The sequence below is a fragment of the Pocillopora verrucosa genome, chromosome 4, assembly GCF_036669915.1.
Source record: "Pocillopora verrucosa isolate sample1 chromosome 4, ASM3666991v2, whole genome shotgun sequence".
NCBI classification, from domain to species: Eukaryota; Metazoa; Cnidaria; class Anthozoa; order Scleractinia; family Pocilloporidae; genus Pocillopora; species Pocillopora verrucosa.
In genome coordinates, this window is record NC_089315.1 from 30,863,266 (window position 1) to 30,882,434 (window position 19,169).

General features: G+C 37.8%; 3 protein-coding genes across 3 annotated transcripts; all 3 read right to left on the reverse strand.

Annotated features, from left to right (window-relative positions):
- Window positions 1-3,756: 3,756 nt before the first annotated feature.
- On the reverse strand, window positions 3,757-4,800 carry LOC131790337 (adenosine receptor A3-like). The gene has a single exon (XM_059107536.2). The coding sequence runs from the start codon at window positions 4,798-4,800 to the stop codon at window positions 3,757-3,759; it is 1,044 nt and encodes a 347-aa protein (XP_058963519.2).
- A 3,169-nt stretch (window positions 4,801-7,969) lies between these two features.
- LOC131790336 (adenosine receptor A3-like) lies at window positions 7,970-8,914 on the reverse strand. Its single transcript, XM_059107535.2, has one exon. The coding sequence runs from the start codon at window positions 8,912-8,914 to the stop codon at window positions 7,970-7,972; it is 945 nt and encodes a 314-aa protein (XP_058963518.2).
- Window positions 8,915-16,919: 8,005 nt separating this feature from the next.
- LOC131790335 (beta-2 adrenergic receptor-like) lies at window positions 16,920-17,930 on the reverse strand. The gene has a single exon (XM_059107534.2). It carries the CDS (start codon window positions 17,928-17,930, stop codon window positions 16,920-16,922), a length of 1,011 nt encoding a protein of 336 aa, XP_058963517.2.
- Between the last annotated feature and the right edge of the window lie 1,239 nt (window positions 17,931-19,169).

Genomic DNA, 19,169 nt, shown 5'->3' on the forward strand with positions numbered 1-19,169 from the left:
AGCGTATAAAATGGCTTACACATGGCACAAGACTCGTCTATCTACAAATTGCTGGAAAACTGAGGCATCTGCTACCGTCGAGAGACTTTTAGCTGCATCTAATCCGAAATATGTACAACGTATCGGAAAAGAACACAAGCCAAAGCAACAGTTTTTATTATGTGCCAGCAATTTTACCTTCCCAGGCAGCTGGCATTGCATTTTGCGTCGCATTTTTCTGCGTTTTAATCTTCATTGTAGTCGGAAACGGTACCACCATTGTGCTTTTTGCATTTAACAAGATACAACGCAAGAAAACTTTGCTTCTGGTCGTTAACCTGGCTATTGCTGATTTCATGTTAGGGGCTGTATCTTTACCTCTGTTCATTACTTACTTCGTTGGGAATTATTATCAACTATGGTTGGTCCAGTTCAGGAATCTGCGAGTAGTCTTTTTCTATATATTCGTCGATTTAGCTCTCTCGCAAGCCTCGTTCCTCGCGGTGATTTTCGTATCTTGTGAGAGATTTTACGCCGTGAACTTTCCATTTAAGCACCGAACGTTGTCCTCGCGAGCATACTGGTTAGTCATTTTAACGGTGTGGATACTGGCCTTCCTAATTGCAGCGATAGGGACATTATTGAGTTACTTTGTTTCATTCAGAGCCACGGTGACTTTTTGGGTTTGTGTTGCTCTGACTCAGATACTCATCGTATGCGTTTGTACTACCGGTACGTGGAGAAAGTCTCACGAAAAAAATGTCGCATCGCAACAGCAAAACAGAGCCGCGAAAAACAAACGCTTAACAAAAACGTTGCTGTTTGTATCATTTGTTGAACTGCTAACCTGGTTGCCGTTGATTACACTCGACTGTTTAACCCTCTCAGGTATTGGTCAAGCATATTTCGACTACCGAACTTTTCAATTCGTCGCAAACGTTCTTAATTTCTCGGGATCCTTTGTCAACCCCATCGTCTATGTATTAAGGATTCCGGAAATAAGACAAGCGCTGAGTTTGTGCTTCAACAGAAGGGAAAACGTATCTAGCAGGAAACGGACTGAAACGACAAGTAGCGAGATGTCAGTTTCGACGCCAGTAAAAGAGTTTGGAATATTACCAAGCTATCCTAGTCGACTTCAAGTGGCCTCTCAAGTTTTTGATACGCGATTTTAATTATGTGCAGCATAAGAGCTATTACTGATGTTGATCAACCGGCTTGCGTATTTACATAAAATTATATAACAATTATTTTCTCAAGAATTACCCAGCAGAATTGCAACAATCAATAAATGTGTGAACTAAAATGTACTTTAAACATTTCGTTTGGAGTCAATCCCGTTTCAATTTACGACAGTGACATTTTTGAAAGAGACTTGGTAAAGTAAGGTAGTTGGACCTAACTTTCTGCAGTCTTTATCATTGCAGATCAAAATAACAGCCACTGAGTCTCACCCTATTGTACATGGGTATTGTACAGCCCATGAAATTTTCTTGCCGTAAATGTAATATATCAAAATATCAGAAAAGTATTGTTATTGTAAAACGGGCTTTTTGCGATCACTCTAAATTTTTGCACCACTATAGGTCTTGGGCTACGGGAAATTTGAGGATTTTGTGACCTTATTTTGCGTGGGACGGCCCGAAGACGAACAAAGGTTAAAAACACAAATGAAGAACTATTCGTCTATTCATTTTCTCTTTTTTTGTTACATTCTCGTTGCCGCTGCCGTCATGGTTTTCTTAAATTCCCAAGTATAGCTGGCGGCTGACACACTTGACTTCATCCCCCTAGGCATGCGCATTACAAGTGTCTAATTATCCAACCAAAAATACCAAAAAGCATGCAATGACGTCAATAGTTTGAAAAGCTCTGTTTTCGGTGAGCGTTTTACCTATATTAGTGAGAACAGTAGAATCCAACCAAAAGGATAAACTCGCTTTTTCATATCTCTCCGGCGTGGTGTGAACGGGCGTTTAGGTTGATCCTCCAGCTTGTCTGTATATTTCTTTAGTCCTGAGGTACTTTGAAGATTGTTATATCTTTGACTCTATTGTTAGGACTGTGTCGTTTTAACCACATATCTCCTCAGCGTGTTCCTGATAGAATTTTTTTCTGAGATGAATTAAAAATCGTTCGCTGATTCGAACTGTTAAATAATCTCTCAAACAACCCTTCCAAAGCTGCTCACTAATGACCAACGACACTTCTAAGTTAAGTCATAATTCTGATTAAATCATTTGCATAAGTTTAGCCTAAATTTTCCTAATTTACCTAAAAACTTGAGAGATCTGAGTTTTACTCAGTTGCCATCCTCTTACTGCTTTTCCGTTGTTGTTAAAAAATTGATCTCAATAGTTTGCCACATTCAGTGAGATTAAAATTGAAGTTGGTAATTGTAGTTCTGGTTAATCAGCTGCTTCCTTTGTGCCTGAAAATATAAAAAGCACTCGCGCTACGTAAACAGAAACCCATGACAAAATATTGTGGGCAGGAAATGGTTATAAATGTCATAATAGTTATAAATATTTATTTCAGCTCATCCCAAAGGAAGCCTTTGGAGTGACAATGTTACTATGTGGTAGGAGATGAACTTAATTCGTTTGTCTTCGTTTGTCTCACGATAGAGTCACTTTTGATGTTGACAATAGAGTCACTTACTTTGATGTTGATGTTGAATCGACCTCATCGCCTGATGAAGACTAGCAGTATCGCAGTCGAAACGTCGCGATCGACATCAAAAGTGTCTCTATCGTAAAACAAACGAATAAAGTTCATTTCCTATCTTACACCACGATGAACAATACACTATGTGGTGTTTTGAAATTGTGTTTATCTTGAACTTAGAGAAATCAATTATCAAAAATAATCTACAGAGAAAAACTTCAAATTAGTGTGATATCTAATGAAAAGTCCGGCACGTGTGTTTAAACCAATTCCAATTCGGTTGCCTTCTTAGGCTGGGTAATCAACATGACCGATAACCCCCTCAACACCTGTGTCTGCAGAGAAAAAACCAACAAAAAGCTTCTACTCCATTATCAGAGCCATGTTGACAATAGATATAAACGATCGCTAATAACAACTATGCTTGATCGCGCCAACCGCTTGTAATCCTCACCGGATCTTTTCTCGGATCTGAAAACAATGTTTCTGAAACTGAAACACTCTCAGAAATTTATTGATTCTAATTTTAAGAGATTCCACGCTTCCCAAGACCAGAACCAAAATCGAATTGAGCTAATCTGGTTGTAGTGCACGGTCGATTTTCTTTCCACGGTCGCTTTAGATAGCTTTATCCAGCTATTCAGAACTTTGTTTAAAAAATCCTGGTAGGGAAGCAGTTTTTGTCAGCAAGTCTAGCTCGCTGTTAAATAACAGCCAATGAAAGAGAATGATCTTTCTCTAATCTGTGTTATTCCTTAACGTCTAGCGCGTAAGTAATTATATATTCGTTAAAGCCAAGATTCTTTGGAAAACTTGAGTAGGTGAATAAGCTCTTGATATCAATGTAAAATGAGTACAGAACGGAAATATAAAAGAGCCCTGAACGCGAGAGAATTATTTCTACCGTTTTTTCTGTCAAACGTTCCAAAATGGACTTTCGTTGTTCAAATCGCCTCTGTCCGTTCCTCCTTTCAGGACATGAAAGTAATAGCACTATCAGGTTTCATCGCAACTTCGATTCCCGACATTAAAGTATTCTACTTGTGTTTTCCAAACATAATTTTCATTTTCACAGGGTTTCTTTTTTTCATGGAAAAGATAAAAATTATGCTAAACTGTCGTTGTGTACAATTTGGTATGCATCGGATCTCGTTGACGAGATGTCATTTCATGTCTGTAATGAGTCATTGAGTGCCGAAGCCTATACTTTCTTCTCTTATTAAGCAGATTATTCATAGCTGGTTGTCCTCGGAAACAAGAACGTTTCAGAGCCTGCCGAAACTCAGCAATTCTTAATACATAAACCACTGGACTGATAAAAGAATTGGAGTAGTTGAAAAGGTTTAGCAAATGATAAACGGTTTGTTGTAAATGAAAAAACCAGAACTGTACTGCGTTAGCAATAATCAAGGGCAACCACGCCATCAAAGCCAGGCAAGATACAAATAACAAGGTCTTTGTTAAGCGCTTATTTCTGTTTGTTTCTGAGTCTCTGTTTAGTTGCGGTGGTGAGGCACCCTCTCCATGAAACTTTATCAAAATGCCAATGTTGCAACCACATATTATACACATGAGAATAAAAGCGTATGGCACCCAAAAATACATAACATACTCGTGCAGCTGCAAGACATACGTTCCAGCCGAGATCGCAGAAACAAGGAGAGCGACAATCCATGCCATACAAATAACAATGCCGTATACTCGCGTTGAAAATGTTCCGGGTTTAAACGGCCAGATTATGGCGTGAAATCTCTCATAGGATATGAAAGCTGCAGAAATAAGTGAGGCTTGTGAGAAAGTAGTATCAAGAATCATGCGAAAAATAGAGAGAGACATGTTGGTGTCTAAATCCCCAATCCGGCTGGTCCACAGCTGGAAACTGAAGCCAACATGATAAATGTATATTGGTAAAGTTACAGCTCCTAACAACAGGTCAGCAATCGCCATGTTGATGGGTAGAAACAGATGTTTCTTGCGTAAACTTCTGTTCATCGCAAAAAGAATGATGGTGATGGAGTTTCCCGCAACAACGAAAACAAATGTCAAAATAAAAGCACTGCACAATGCGATGCCTTCTGCTTTGTAGGGAGCATCCCTCGACAAACTTAGATCATTTGCTCGGCCGACGTTAGTAGCAGATGTATTTGTTATCATGTTCACTTTGGGAGTTTATGCTTCCACTCGATAATACTGAGATGGTATCGAGAGCTCTGAAGTGCTGGATGTCAAGTAGCAGAATTGGAAAAAATTTTGTGTTCTCCTAACCTCCATTTCGAGTGCAAGCAGTTCATAGAGATATTCTCAACGTTTAGTTTACATGCAAACAGTCGTTAAAGCCGGGGATCCTTTGGAACATGCGCGTGAATAAGCCCGTGATATGAATATGAAATGAGTTCAGAATGGAAATATGAAGGAGCCCAGAACGCGAGGGAATGATTTCCACTGTGACTGTAAAGACAAAGAAATTACATTAGGTTTTAGACAGTAGGTGTCTCTCACAATGCCATCTGACGATGTTCGTGTGTTTTTTCTCTGTTAAACGTTACAAAATGAACTTTAGTCGTTCAGAATCGCCTCTGTCCGTCCCTCCTTTCCGACCTTGAAAAGCGTTCTTAGTCAAGGTTTTATAGCTATATTGCTCGTGTGTCCTTGGCATACCGAAATTTACATTTCGACTCACATCAAAATCGTTCTTTTATTGAAAAAGCATATATTATGCATCACATCAGCATTATGGAAATCCAAGGTCCCAAATAAGAATACCAAACGATAACTTCGATGTAACTGCACAGCGGATCTGAGTAAGACAGTCCGTTAGAAGTGAAGGCTCAGAAATAGACTGAAAATTCTCTTCGCATTTCAAATTTGGAGAAACGCTTATTAATAAGAATCTCTGGCTTCTTGTCATACTGTATTAGCTTCTGATGAACCCATTTCGTAATCGCTCCCTTCGGGAAGTCTTTGTTCAGTTGAATAGATCAGGTTCATCTGTCCCACTTGGTCTCATAGACGGACTCTTTATCATGCAAATTAATAAAGATGATTTCTTCCGATGTCAAACATCCTTTTTTAATAAGAAATTACAAGTCCTCACGTATCGTCAAGTCTTTCTCCGTGTTATTCAGGAATCAATGAAAGAAATTGGAATATCCCTACAAAATATTCTCCAATTTAAAAATCTCAAGAAAAGCAGTACGACATGTCTTCAAATAATGAAAAGAGAACGCCATTAAATATAAGACTCAATGAGAGGATCAGTGGTCAAATGCCTTTTGTTACCAAATTTTATTTATTTTTGAGCCCGTTAACTCCGGAAAAAATAGCCATTATCCATGACTATATCGTGTATTTCAATTTTGAGAAAATGGACCCAATAATTTTCGTCTTTCCTACAGTAATCATAAAGCGTTACAATCGCGTGCTTTGCGGAGGAAAGTCCTAAAAATCTAACCGGCAATGATTATACTATTTCTAAAACACAATTATTGACTTAATATTGACTGCCGCGGTCTGTTTGTTTATATTTTTTTGAATCCCACATCAGCCGCCTGGGTCAAGTTTGACATACATATACCTTCATTATCTATTCTGTTTGTTGTTATCTTTAAGAGTTAACCTGATGTAGCCATAGAATATGCTCATTTACTGTTAAATAAACTTCATAAAGTTAGATAGTTATTAAGTAACTCCAAGCTGTAACTATTATACAATAGGTGTAGTTATATAACAGTTGTGATTATCCTGCGTCATTTATATTGAATTATAACTAAAACTAAACTGCTGGTTTAACTGACCTCATTTGCAATTTGTTATCCATTACATCTAGTTCAAACCCCATTCGTGACTGAAATCATTTTTACTTTCCAGTCATTCCTAATTTTTTAGTAAGCTTCGTGTTCATAGCTGCATGGCTCAGTCTCTTCCGAAACAACATGAATTCCATAGCCTGTCAAAACTTAGCGATTCTTAATGCATTAAAAAAATGGATTGTAACAGATATTGTGTTTCCCTATACATCAACTGATTAGAAATTCATTAGGTCCACCGTGAGTTTTGTTTTGTTTTCATTTTTCTTCTTGTCTTTTCTTGCATGACCAAACGATCTTTTTTTCATCAGAGGAGTGGTATAGGGAAACTGACGCAGTTCTAAGGATGGTCTTGTTTGGAACCTTGCGTCGTCGTAACGTCAGCGAATTTGTATACCTTTCGCTCTGACGATTGGTTAACACCCGAAACGTAAGCTTCGGGTGAAACCCTTTTCGGTGGCCAATGTACTAATTATCAACTCCGATATAATCTATTTATCTGATGAGTCTTCAGATAATGTGAGCGATCTTCTTTCCACTTTTGAACTTGGTGTTTTTCGATATGTACACAAGTCCACTAAAAGGAAGTCTTTGTTTGAGTAGTTAGCACATCTGTCGCCTTCCTTTGGCTAATAGGTTTTCTTCCGATGTCAATTACCTGTTTAAGTTTACTTTTGATGTGAGATAGCCATTTCCATGTTCCTTGTTCATAAACTTATCTTAAAATAAGCTCCAAAATTAAATTGCTGGGCAATGCGACATTGCCTCCACAGCGCCGCTTTGTCTTCATTAATTATGACTATCTAACATTAAGTTTCATTTTACAAGGGAGGCTTAAAAGTACGTCTACAAAAGTAAAGTGGTGGTGAGTGTATGCCAAATTTATTAATATCTTCAACCGATTCCTATATTTTTTGTACTTCAATTTTGAGGAAGTGGATATGATTCGATGGATAATTTTTGTATTTTCTACGGGTATTATAGAACGATTCAAATGCACGTTTAGCTGAGGAAAGTCCTTTTTACAACGAATGAGCAAACTTAACCGGCAATTATTGGGATTTCTAAGACACTAGTCTTGACTTGACGAACCGGCTGCCGGTTTGTTTGCCTATTTTTCTCGAATGACACATCAGCAGACAAGTCATGATGACGTACGTTTTTTCATCTTATCTACATGTTTACTAGCCTCCGGTGACAAACGTTAACCTGATGTAGTTGTAAGGTATGCTAATCAGTTTACTGAGAATAAAATTACACAAAGTTGAATAGATATCAAGGAACATAAGCGGCAAGGTGTTACCAGACTGTTTAGATTAATTTTAAAGTCTCCAAACTGAAGCCGTAGATGAATCATGCCTAGGTAAGAATGTAATTCATTTCTTGAGCGTTATTGAGTGTTATGCAACTACATAAATAAATGATGTGTTGTTGTCATCACATGATCGGTATCATTATGCTAAACTGTCGTTGTGTACAATCTGGAATCCATTGGATCTCGTTGACGAGATGTCATTTCATGTCTGTAATGGCGGATTGTTCATAGCTGGTTGTCCTCGGAAACAAGAACGTTTCAGAGCCTGCCGAAACTCAGCAATTCTTAATACATAAACCACTGGACTGATAAAAGAATTGGAGTAGTTGAAAAGGTTTAGCAAATGATAAACGGTTTGTTGTAGATGAAAAAACCAGAACTGTACTGCGTTAGCAATAATCAAGGGCAACCACGCCATCAAAGCCAGGCAAGATACAAATAACAAGGTCTTTGTTAAGCGCTTATTTCTGTTTGTTTTTGAGTCTCTGTTTAGTTGCGGTGGTGAGGCACCCTCTCCATGAAACTTTATCAAAATGCCAATGTTGCAGCCACATATTACACACACGAGAATGAAAGCGTATGGCACCCAAAAATACATGACATACTCGTGCAGCTGCAAGACATACGTTCCAGCCGAGATCGCAGAAACAAGGAGAGCGACAATCCATGCTGTACAAATAACAATGCCGTATACTCGCGTTGAAAATGTTCCGGGTTTAAACGGCCAGATTATGGCGTGAAATCTCTCATAGGATATGAAAGCTGCAGAAATAAGTGAGGCTTGTGAGAAAGTAGTATCAAGAATCATGCGAAAAATAGAGAGAGACATGTTGGTGTCTAAATCTCCAATCCGGCTGGTCCACAGCTGGAAACTGAAGCCAACTTGATAAATGTATATTGGTAAAGTTACAGCTCCTAACAACAGGTCAGCAATCGCCATGTTGATGGGTAGAAACAGTTGTTTCTTGCGTAAACTTCTGTTCATCGCAAAAAGAATGATGGTGATGGAGTTTCCCGCGACAACGAAAACAAATGTCAAAATAAAAGCACTGCACAATGCGATGCCTTCTGCTTTGTAGGGAGCATCCCTCGACAAACTTAGATCATTTGCTCGGCCGACATTAGTAGCAGATGTATTTGTTATCATGTTCACTTTGGGAATTTATGCTTCCACTCGATAATACTGAGATGGTATCGAGAGCTCTGAAGTGCTGGATCGGTCAAGTAAAAGAATTGATGCAAATTTTGTTTTCTCCCTCAGTTTTCTTATTTGCCGACCAATTAGGATCGCATGAATGCTACTGTCAACTGTCAAAAATTTGTCAAGTAGTAATAACAGTACTGTGTTTCTTGTCAGTCTCCAATTAAGCTTGAGGCAGCTGATAGCCTGGTAGTCTCTTCTCCCATTAAAAAGCGTGGCCGTCTTTAAGAAGGTCTAGTCAAGTAAAATCACTTTGAAAATTTTTCAAAAAGTGGTTGCCACAAGACTTATTTTAATCGAAATCCTTTATCCTCTACATCAGACCGCAGACGTTTAGGGTTTAGGGTTTAGAGCGAACGCACACATTTCGGATCATTTTTTGACCTCAAACTCACTTGTTCATTTTTATGTTATTATTTCTTTTCTTTATTTATTTGAATATATTTACCGACATAACGGCCTTCTTTTGAAGGTCTCACTTTGGTCAACCGTTGGCCGTCAAATGGCCAAAATTTTAACCGTTAGCCTTAAAAGACACCATCTATTGAGACCCTCGCTTTATGTAAGGGAAAACGAAACGTTATATTGGAACCTTTTAACTTTCCTAGGGTTAGTTCCACATTTCCATCCTAAAGAAACCCTTCGGTCTGTGTTTGAACAACTCGCAAACTTTTCATTTAACTCTTTCTTTAGATAATCTTTCATTAATTTTAAAGCATTTAATTAAATTCTGTTTGGTGAGATATTACAAATCCTCTGTTGTCAGAATTGTTTGTCAGCAAGTTTTTCCTTGTTTTTAATGCGATCACCGGTTATTAAAAAAAACTGAAGCAACCTTACCCCAAGATATTCCTTAAGTAAAAGTAATGGCTCAAAGTCAAATGAAGACAGCAATGTCTGAAAAACGTAAACAAAACCCGGAATTTGAATATGAAATATGCCCAAAACAAAAATACGAAAAAATCCAGAATGTGACGAAAATTTCTATTGTGATTACCGAATAAAAAATATACAAGCGCGGTACACAAATAGCCTTGGTTTTACGAATGTTGCTCGTAAGGGATTTTTTGCACATTGAAAGTATTAAATATTCATACAGGCACCCATGTTTAACTCAAAAAAAGCCAAGATAAATTCATGGGTAATGGTTCCCACTTGTCACTTCGTCGGTAATGAACACCCACACATCTTCACTTTAGAAGAATAAAGAGGAATCAAAAACGACGATATTTTTTGCTTTGTGGAACCACTATTTCATCGAGGAAATTAAAAAAGGTAAGCGGTCAATTATAGCTTTTCTAGACGAATAGATAAACGAAATGGCAACCAAAACAAATTTTCAATTTTCCAGAGAGGTGAAGAGCTACATATTTGAATAGTAAATGGTAGTGGGTGGTCATTTTCTTCAGTCAGACTCAATTTCATCACTTTTTGAGGTTTTATTCAAGAATTGGCCCACACTTGTGTGGAGATGGGTTGCCGAACCTTTGGGCGATTTAGCTCGATCAAAAGTAAGGGAAATAGGAAAAGCTTGCTTGCAAGTTTTGTTAATTAACTGTAAGGAAGGTAAGACCATTAATGAAAGCGTGAAAGAATGTCATTATGACCAACACTGATGGGTCCCGATGTGTTCTGAGCAGCCGTTCTATAGGAAGCTTTCTCTTGTGGTGAAGTCTTTTAGGATAAATTGGATTTACTGCTTACTCTCCAAAGATTAACAACTGCAAGTCTGGTTTTTATTCAGAACCGCCTCTGATTCTTTTTCATCCCAAACAGCTCCTGTTCAACAATTATGTAAATGATACAGAATGACTCTTTATCATCTGTATATTCAAAGGCGTAGGATGAGCTTTTTCTAACAAAAACATCCTTGTAGTTGAGAAATTAAAATTTCTCATCAAACATTGTGTATCAGCAAATATCTATCTCTGTTACAGCAATTATTGCAAGAAACCGGCCTATCCTTTCATTAGGTTCTTCAATTTAAAAAATCTTGAGTGAAAGGGAAGACTTCCTATAAAATCTTCCAGGATGTTTCAAAAATGAGGGAAAATCACTAAGTTTAGTTGTTCTGTAACCGAGCGTTAGCTCTTCGCTCTGACAAAGGGCTAAAGCTATAAACAATTTACATAATGAACTAAGTTGATGGAACTATATTGTCTTGACGTTATTTACAATTTGGTATCCATTACATCTTGTTTAAACATCAGTTCATGGCTAAAATCGGTTTTTCCTTTCCTTTCATTCCTACTCTTAGCGAGGGTTGCGTTTATAGCTGGCTCTCCTCTGAAACAACAATGAGCCAATGTTCGTCGACGAAACTCGGGAATTCTTAATCCATAAAGTACTGGATTGACAATTGTTAATCATGTAATAAAATTTCATTCGTACGCGAAAAAAACAGACAATTATCGAGAAGTTTAATGTGACTAAAGGCAGCCAAGCCAGCAAAGTAATGCCAGATACAAATAACAGTACTATTGTCTTTGTCAAGCGCTTGTTTTGCAAGTCTCTGTTTTGCTGATGTAAAGCGGCGACACTTCTACTTTGAAACTTTTTCCAAATACCAATGTGACATCCACGTGTCATCGAAATGAGAATCAAAGTATATGGCCCCCGAATTAGCGTGTATTTGTATGAAAGAAGGAGGTTTGATCCAGTGCATATCGCAGAGATAAGAAGGGCGAGCATCTATGCTGTAAAAATAACAATACGGTATACTCGCGTTGATTATGTTCGATGCTTAAACGGCTAGTGTACGGCGTTAAATCTCTCACAGGGTATGAAGGCTGCGAGTAAAAAGTATCAACGATCATGTGGGAAATATGGAGAGGTATGTTGCTCTCAAAGCTTTTCGTTAATGTCCATAACTGGAGATTTAATCCAGCTTGGTAAGTGTACATATAGGTAAACCCACAGCCCCCAACAATAGGTCAGTAAATGCCATGTCAAAGGGCCACGAAACAAATGTTTCCTGCAAATATTGACGTTCTTCGCAAAAAGAATAATCACGTGTAGGTTTCCGGCGACAACTACAACTAATGTTAACATAAAAAACATCACAGAATGCTATGCCGTCTGCCTGTGAGGGAGCATCCTTTGATGAATTAAGATCTTCTCTGATACTCATATCAGCAGCAGATGCATTAACGGCTGTGAATATATGAAATTATTGTTTTTTTACAGGGCACGGTAACGAATCTTGCAATCTGATTGGTTCTTTACCCGGTCAATATTTTCCTATCTCTGCCCACGGGCCACGGTAACGCTTTCGTGAGTCGCCGAGTACATCCCAACTTTCGTTGTCATTTTTCATAAATATACCTTGTTTTCCGGCTGGGCAGTATTTTTAATCACGTCGGTTACTACCTCAAGCCGATAAATAACTTATGAATCCTCTCTTTTATCTCTATCAAATCACTTTGGTTGACAGAAAAATATTGGTTTCAGAATGAATTTGTATAAACAATAGTGTCATTACGTTGGTTGACAAGCGGCCTAAAAACCGTCTGCAATTAATTTTGATCGTTCACAAAAACTACCCAGAAAGTTGAAACGTGAGGTATTTGGTTACAGTTAAACTGAACGATGGAACTTTCATTCATTTAATATCTGAATTTTCTCGAGCAATTTGTTCGTAGTGAAAGAGCGAGCGAAGTTTTAATTTAAGTTCTACAACAAATATACGCTCCCGGTGAGTCTTTCCAATTCCGTTCAATTTAGACATTTGTACCGTAAATTGCTCAACAGAAATTGAAGGAATTTTTTTGAGAAAAGGCCGCATTAAATTCCCTTGTGTCCCGTTGGAGTGTGCGGTTCGAATTTAGTTTTTGTGAAGGAAAGACCAGAGTTACACACGCCATTACAGCAAACAAACGAGCAAACTCTCACAACTTCAAAATAAAAAAAATTGAATTTACTCACAATTACTTTCCTCGCCGTCTACTTAATGACAGAGGTAAATCTTCGTACATAAATGAATGGTCGATGAGAGCGAATAATACTTTCCGTTAGATCATTAACTGATTTTGAAGAAAACATTGTCGTGACAGTCCTTGCCAAACTAGTTCTGTTGATTTTCAAATGTTCCTACGCTTTTTTTTTCTTGCGCGCTCTCTAATTGACAGGTGTCAGATTGTGACAGATGCTTGTAAAAATAATGTTTCAAAGTTTGTTTGGAAGCCTTTTAAATCACCTTTATCGTTACGGAAATGGAAATGTTTCGTTGAGGCATCTCTCTTTAGTTTGCATCACCTCTATTCTAACTACCATTTACTCACTCAAAAATTGTTCAGTTTATGGAAGATCTTGCCGTATTTACAGCCATAAATTATTCGGGTTCTTTCCGAAAGAATTTCGTCAAGTTTAAAAACAATAAATATGTTATTTACCGGCTAAGGGTCGGTCCGTATGGTGAAAAACTGTGACCTCGGTCTTGAAAATGCTGCCCTCGGCCTACGGCCTCGGGCAGTATTTTCAAGACCTCAGTCACAGTTTTTCACCATACGGACCTCCCAGCCGGCAAATAACATATATGTCATATATTTGAACTGCGGATTAAGACGTGAATATGAAAGTTATCTTCGCAGTGATAAACACTACTTGAATAGCAGTGAAGATAAGGCCTAAAAAAAATTCAGGCTGGTACGAAATTTGTACTGTATCGTTCAAATTTGCAGGATACATACCGCAAATTTATATATTTGCGGGATTTGAACTGTATTGTTCATATTTGCGGGATATATGCCAAGGAGAGGATACTCAGTTAGTGAAGAGGACAGTACCGTTCTGAATGGATGGTAGAAACCGATGATGAGTAGATACTGAGTAAAAGCAGATGTTGTTTCCCTATACTGATCACCGACCGATTAGGAATACATTAGCTGCATTGTAACTTTTTTTTTTCTCCTTCGCGGCACATCTGCTCAACCATATGTTGAGGACCGACTCTTCCCAAAACGTCTACAATGAATTTATTTTCCAACGTGTCTTAGCTGAAATGGCGAATGAATCAAGCGTCACTGAGTATGTTTGCACTGAAATAAAATCATCATTCCCGTTATCATAATCATAATGGTGGTAGTAACACCAGGTTCTCATTAAAATTTCCTGAGCTAAAGAAATTTTAGACTGTGTTTTGCGCAAGACCACATGTCTTCCCGGTTTCAAAGGATTCTTAGTGTCCTAAAAAAAAAAAAAAGAAAAAATAAAGAAAAGAAATTATTGGACATAATTATATAATATCTGGTTGTTCAGACGCTAGTTCCGTTCCTTTCGTTCCTGATGGTAGGAAGCGCTGTGTTCAAAGCTGGCTCTCTTCCGGGACGACAAGAAGTCAGAGCCCGTCGAAACTCGGCAACTCTCAATGCATAAACAACCGGATTGACAAGAGAGTTAGAGTAGTTGAAAAGGTTTACCATGGGATAAAATTTCCAATCTATAGGTAAAAATCCCAAAATTATTAAGAAGTTTGTTATGACTAAAGGCAGCCAAGCCAGTAAAGTAAAGCCAGACACAAATAACAATGTCTTTGTTAAGCGCTTGTTTTGCAAGTCTCCGTTTTGCTGATGTGAAGCAGAGGCAATTCCACTTTTAAATTTTCTCCAGATACCAATATAACAGCCACATATGATAAAAATGAGAATAAAAATATATGGCCCCCAAATTATCCCGGTGTGTTTGTTTGAAAGAAGGAGGTTTGATCCAATCAATAACGCAGAAATAAGGAGAGCAAGGAGCCACAATACAAAAATAACATTGCAGTATGTTCGCGTTGACAATGTTTTATGCTTAAACGGCCGATATATGGCATGGAATCTCTCACAGGATATGAAGGCTGCAGAAATAAGTGAGGCTTGCGAGAGGAAAGTATCAACAGTCTGGAAGAGAATATGGAGCCACCTAAGGGTGCTAAAGCTTTCCTTTAGGGTCCACAGTCCGAAATTGAAGCCGACATAGCAACTGTATATAGGTAAGCTCACAGCTCCTAACAGCAGGTCAGCAGACGCTAAGTTGACAGCTAGAAAGAAATGCTTCTTGCGAATTTTCTTTTCATCGCAAAAAGAACAATTGTTAGCGTGTTTCCTGCGACAGTTAAAACAGAAGTCAATATGAATACACTGAAGAATACGATGCCTTCTGTCTTGGAGGTAGCATCCTTTGATGAACTTTGATCGTTTGTTTGGCTGACATTAGCTGCAGATGTATTGTTCATTTTGCCAGTTTATACTTAAACTCGATAAAAAGGAAAAGAACCGCAGTATATATTGCATAGGAAGTAATTAAGTTACAGCAATCGTCGTGTTTTCCTTCAATTTTCCGTTCGCCGAACAATTAGGGATGTGCTGTAAGCTGGACTTCAGCTGCAGTGAATGGTAGAGATCATTTAAATTCAAATTGAATTCTAATTGTCAAACTTTAATAACTGTGCTTCTTGGTAGTCTCCAATCAACCTTTAGACAGCTGGTAGCCTCTTCATTCGAAAAGCCGCCAATGTATGCGTATTATTTAAGGTAACTGGTAGAGAAGGGAAGATACTCCTCATCTTGTTGCTATCTAAGTTCCCGATCCGTCTGGTCCACAGCTGAAAATCGAAGCCGCCGACATCTTAAATGAAAAAAGGTAATTCGTGGCCGACATCTTAACTGAAAAAAGGTAAACTCGTGGCTCTCAACAACAGGTCAGCAAATGAATGGGTAGAAACGAATGTTTCTTGCAAAAACGTTTTTCTTCGTAAAAAAAAAAAGAATTATTATGTTCGTAATACTTTACTTAGAAACCACTGGTAATGGCGTGGAAATTAAACTCCTCTTAAATTTATCGCCGGTGCGTTGGTTATACTCTTTATCATATATATGTAAAACGTCCATGTTGAGTTTCTTTCCAGTGTCAAACATTGTTATTTATCAATTCCTCACCAAACATTGTGTATCATCAAATCTCACTCACGGTTACCTCGACCATAACTAGAAACCGGCGTATCCCTGCGTGATATGTCTTCGTATAAAATGTTTCAAGGAGCGTCAAAAATAAGGGAATATCACAATATTCTGGAACTTTGCTCATTACAGTGGCCGTTTGAATTAGCATAAACACACCATAAAAATTATTATTATATTTTGCGTTTTTCTGAGACTGCCAAAACCGATTCCACGGATCATTTTCTGTCTCCTCTTGAGTCAAACGCTGCAGTCACACGTTCAGCTGAAGAAGGTTCAGGCTGCTTCATCACCAAGACAACAAATCTAACCGGTAACGATTGGCGAATCTGTTTTTAAAGACACAGTCCCTTGCCTGCAATTGATTGCCGATTTGTTAGCTTATTTTCCCTGCATCACACGAATTGGAAACACATCTGAATACCATGACTCATGAACCGTTCAGTTCATTAGCATAACCGCCAACATCCCAAAAGTGCACCGATAAACTATACTAATTTATTGAGACGTATAACAATATACATATGAAAAGGTGTTAAGAAGCTTCCAGATGACAATCATAAAACTTTATAGCGGTAGTTTGGAACATTATTTTTATTTACACTTTACTACAATAAACCCAACCGTTTTTATCATCAAATTAAATGTTAATCGAGATAAACAGAAACATGAAACCATACGCATGTATAGAATACTTTTACTTCGATTTCTAACAACTGAAATCGAGGATGATCCAAGGCAATCGTCACTAAGAAAGTGAATTATTTTTGGAGGGCTATTGGAGACATTGGATTGTTCTATTGGAAATAGATTCATCACCATCATCATTATCATCATCATTCAAAGTATTACTAGGCTTTCGACAAAAATTCCCGACAAGATAAATTTACTTGTGTTTCGCGTAAGACTTCAATGTATTTTCAACTGTATTGCAAAAAAAAAAAAGAAAAAAAAAAGAGAAAAATTTCAAAGATAAAAAAAAAAACATCAGCGCTAAACATAACTGACGTGATTTACAATGCGGTATCCATCTCATTTTGATGTTTAAGCGCCAGTTCATGGCTGATATCAGTTGTTCCTGTCCTCTCATTCGTAATTTTGTCAAGCGTCGTGTTTAGAGCTGGCTGTTTACCAAAACAACATGAATGAAGAGCTTGTCGAAACTCGGGAATTCTTAATGCATAAACAACTGGATTGATCAAAGAGTTGAAGTAGTTGAAAAGGTTTACCATGTGATAAAGTTTCCAATGAACAGGTACCGAACAAACAAAGATCAGAAAGTTCAATATCATTACAGGCAGCCAAGCCAGCAAAGTAAGGCCAGATACAAATAGCAACGTCTTCGTTAAGCGCTTGTTTTGCAAGTCTCTGTTTTGCTGATGTGAAGCGGAGACACTTCCATTTTGAAACTTTCTCCAAATAGCAAGGTTACATCCACACATGATTAAAATGAGAATCAAAACATATGGCGCCAAAAAAGTCGTAGCCGGCGAGAAAGTAAATACGAAGGTTAAGACTGTCCAGATCGCAGAAGCAAGGAGAGCGAGTATCCACACAACAAAAATGATAATGCCGTACGCTCGCTTTGATAAAGTTCGGTGCTTAAACGGCCAATATACGGCGTAAAATCTCTCGCAGGATATGAAAGCGGCAGAGATAAGTGACGCTTGCGCGAAGGCTGTATCAACTATCATGAAGAAAATGTCGAGAGGCTTGCCCGTAAAACTTTCCGTTATGGTCCACAGGTGGAAAGTAAAGCCGACATGGTAAATATATAGAGGTAAAGCTACAGCTCCTAACATCAGGTCAGCAAATGCCATGTTGACAGGTAGAAACACATGTTTCTTACGATTACTTTTGCTCTTCGTAAAAATAATAATCGTGAGTAAGTTTCCCGCGACAGTTAAAACAAATGTCAATATAAATGCAGTACACCATGCAATGCCTTCTGCCTTGGAGGGAGCATTTTCGGATAATCTATGGTCGTTTGTTCGGCTGACATTAGCAGCAGATGTGTTGTTCATTTTAAGACTTTATGTTAAAGCTCGGTGATATTGAGATAGCAAGGAGAGTACACCAGTATTAAATGAATAGAAACAAATTTGCAGCAAGTGTTGATTCAATGTGACTGCTTATCAATAACAAAGACCGCTTAAATTTACCTTGGCTCGAACTGTCAAATATTAGCACTGATCTACCTCTATTGACATTCTCAAATCATTCTACGAGCAGCTGATTGCCTTCTCGTTTGAGAAGCTGCCAATAGATTCTTAGTATTCATCATAACCGGTATAGAAAGGAAATTACTCTTATCAAACCATATTTTGTTTAGACGTGGTCGAACAGTTTAATCGAATCCTCATAAAATGATTCGTTTCCTAAATGCCGCCGACGGAGCAATAATTTTAGAAAAAAAAGTAGTGTACGAAGGTAAAAAAAAATTAAATCTATTCAGAATAGAGTGTAATGGAAGCAAGGGAAGGCAATAATGGTATTTTGAGGTAATCATCCAAAAAAAAAAACCAATAACAATAGAAATAAAAAAATTAATTAAATGATAATTCCAAATGCATAACAAAATAAGAGTAATCTAAAAGGAAGGAGGTAACTCCAAGTGTTTTAACTAATACTTCAGAGTCAGATTCTCCCATTCTATATACATGGCCAGTTTTATCTTAATTTGAAACATCGAGGCGGTTGAATCTGAAATCGTGAAAGATTTTGAAAAGTATTAGCATAAGCTATGACAAGCATTGTAAAAATATGGCGAGTGGTCTCATTAACGTAGCAGGCATTATTGCTAGCACAGGCGAATTTGTTAATTAAACGGCCTGAAAGAAGACCCTGCGGAAAGTTTGCGGCACTGAATCTTTACGCTTAACATATTCTAATTTAAAAGCTGAAAAAAAAAACACAACATTCAAACCAGCTTTGCAATAGCGGTTGAACAATTGTCATAATTAGTTTTTTTAATAGCAGGTTACGCAGGTAAGCTTTATTTCAAATAGGACCCGTTTTAACTTCTATATCGCATACACTCATGGTTAAAGCTATTTCTTGAACTCAGGCTATCTTTGATTATTTTTATAAAAGTATTTCTCGAAAGGGAGAAGATGGGAAACGAAACGTTAGCCGTGTGATTAGGCCTTTGGACCTCCCAAGTTTAGGCCAGTCCACTCTCCCGACCCACAGGAAGTCTTTATTGTCTGAACAGTTCACGCATCTGTCATTCCCAGTTCAATTTGGATAGCTTTTTTTCTGCC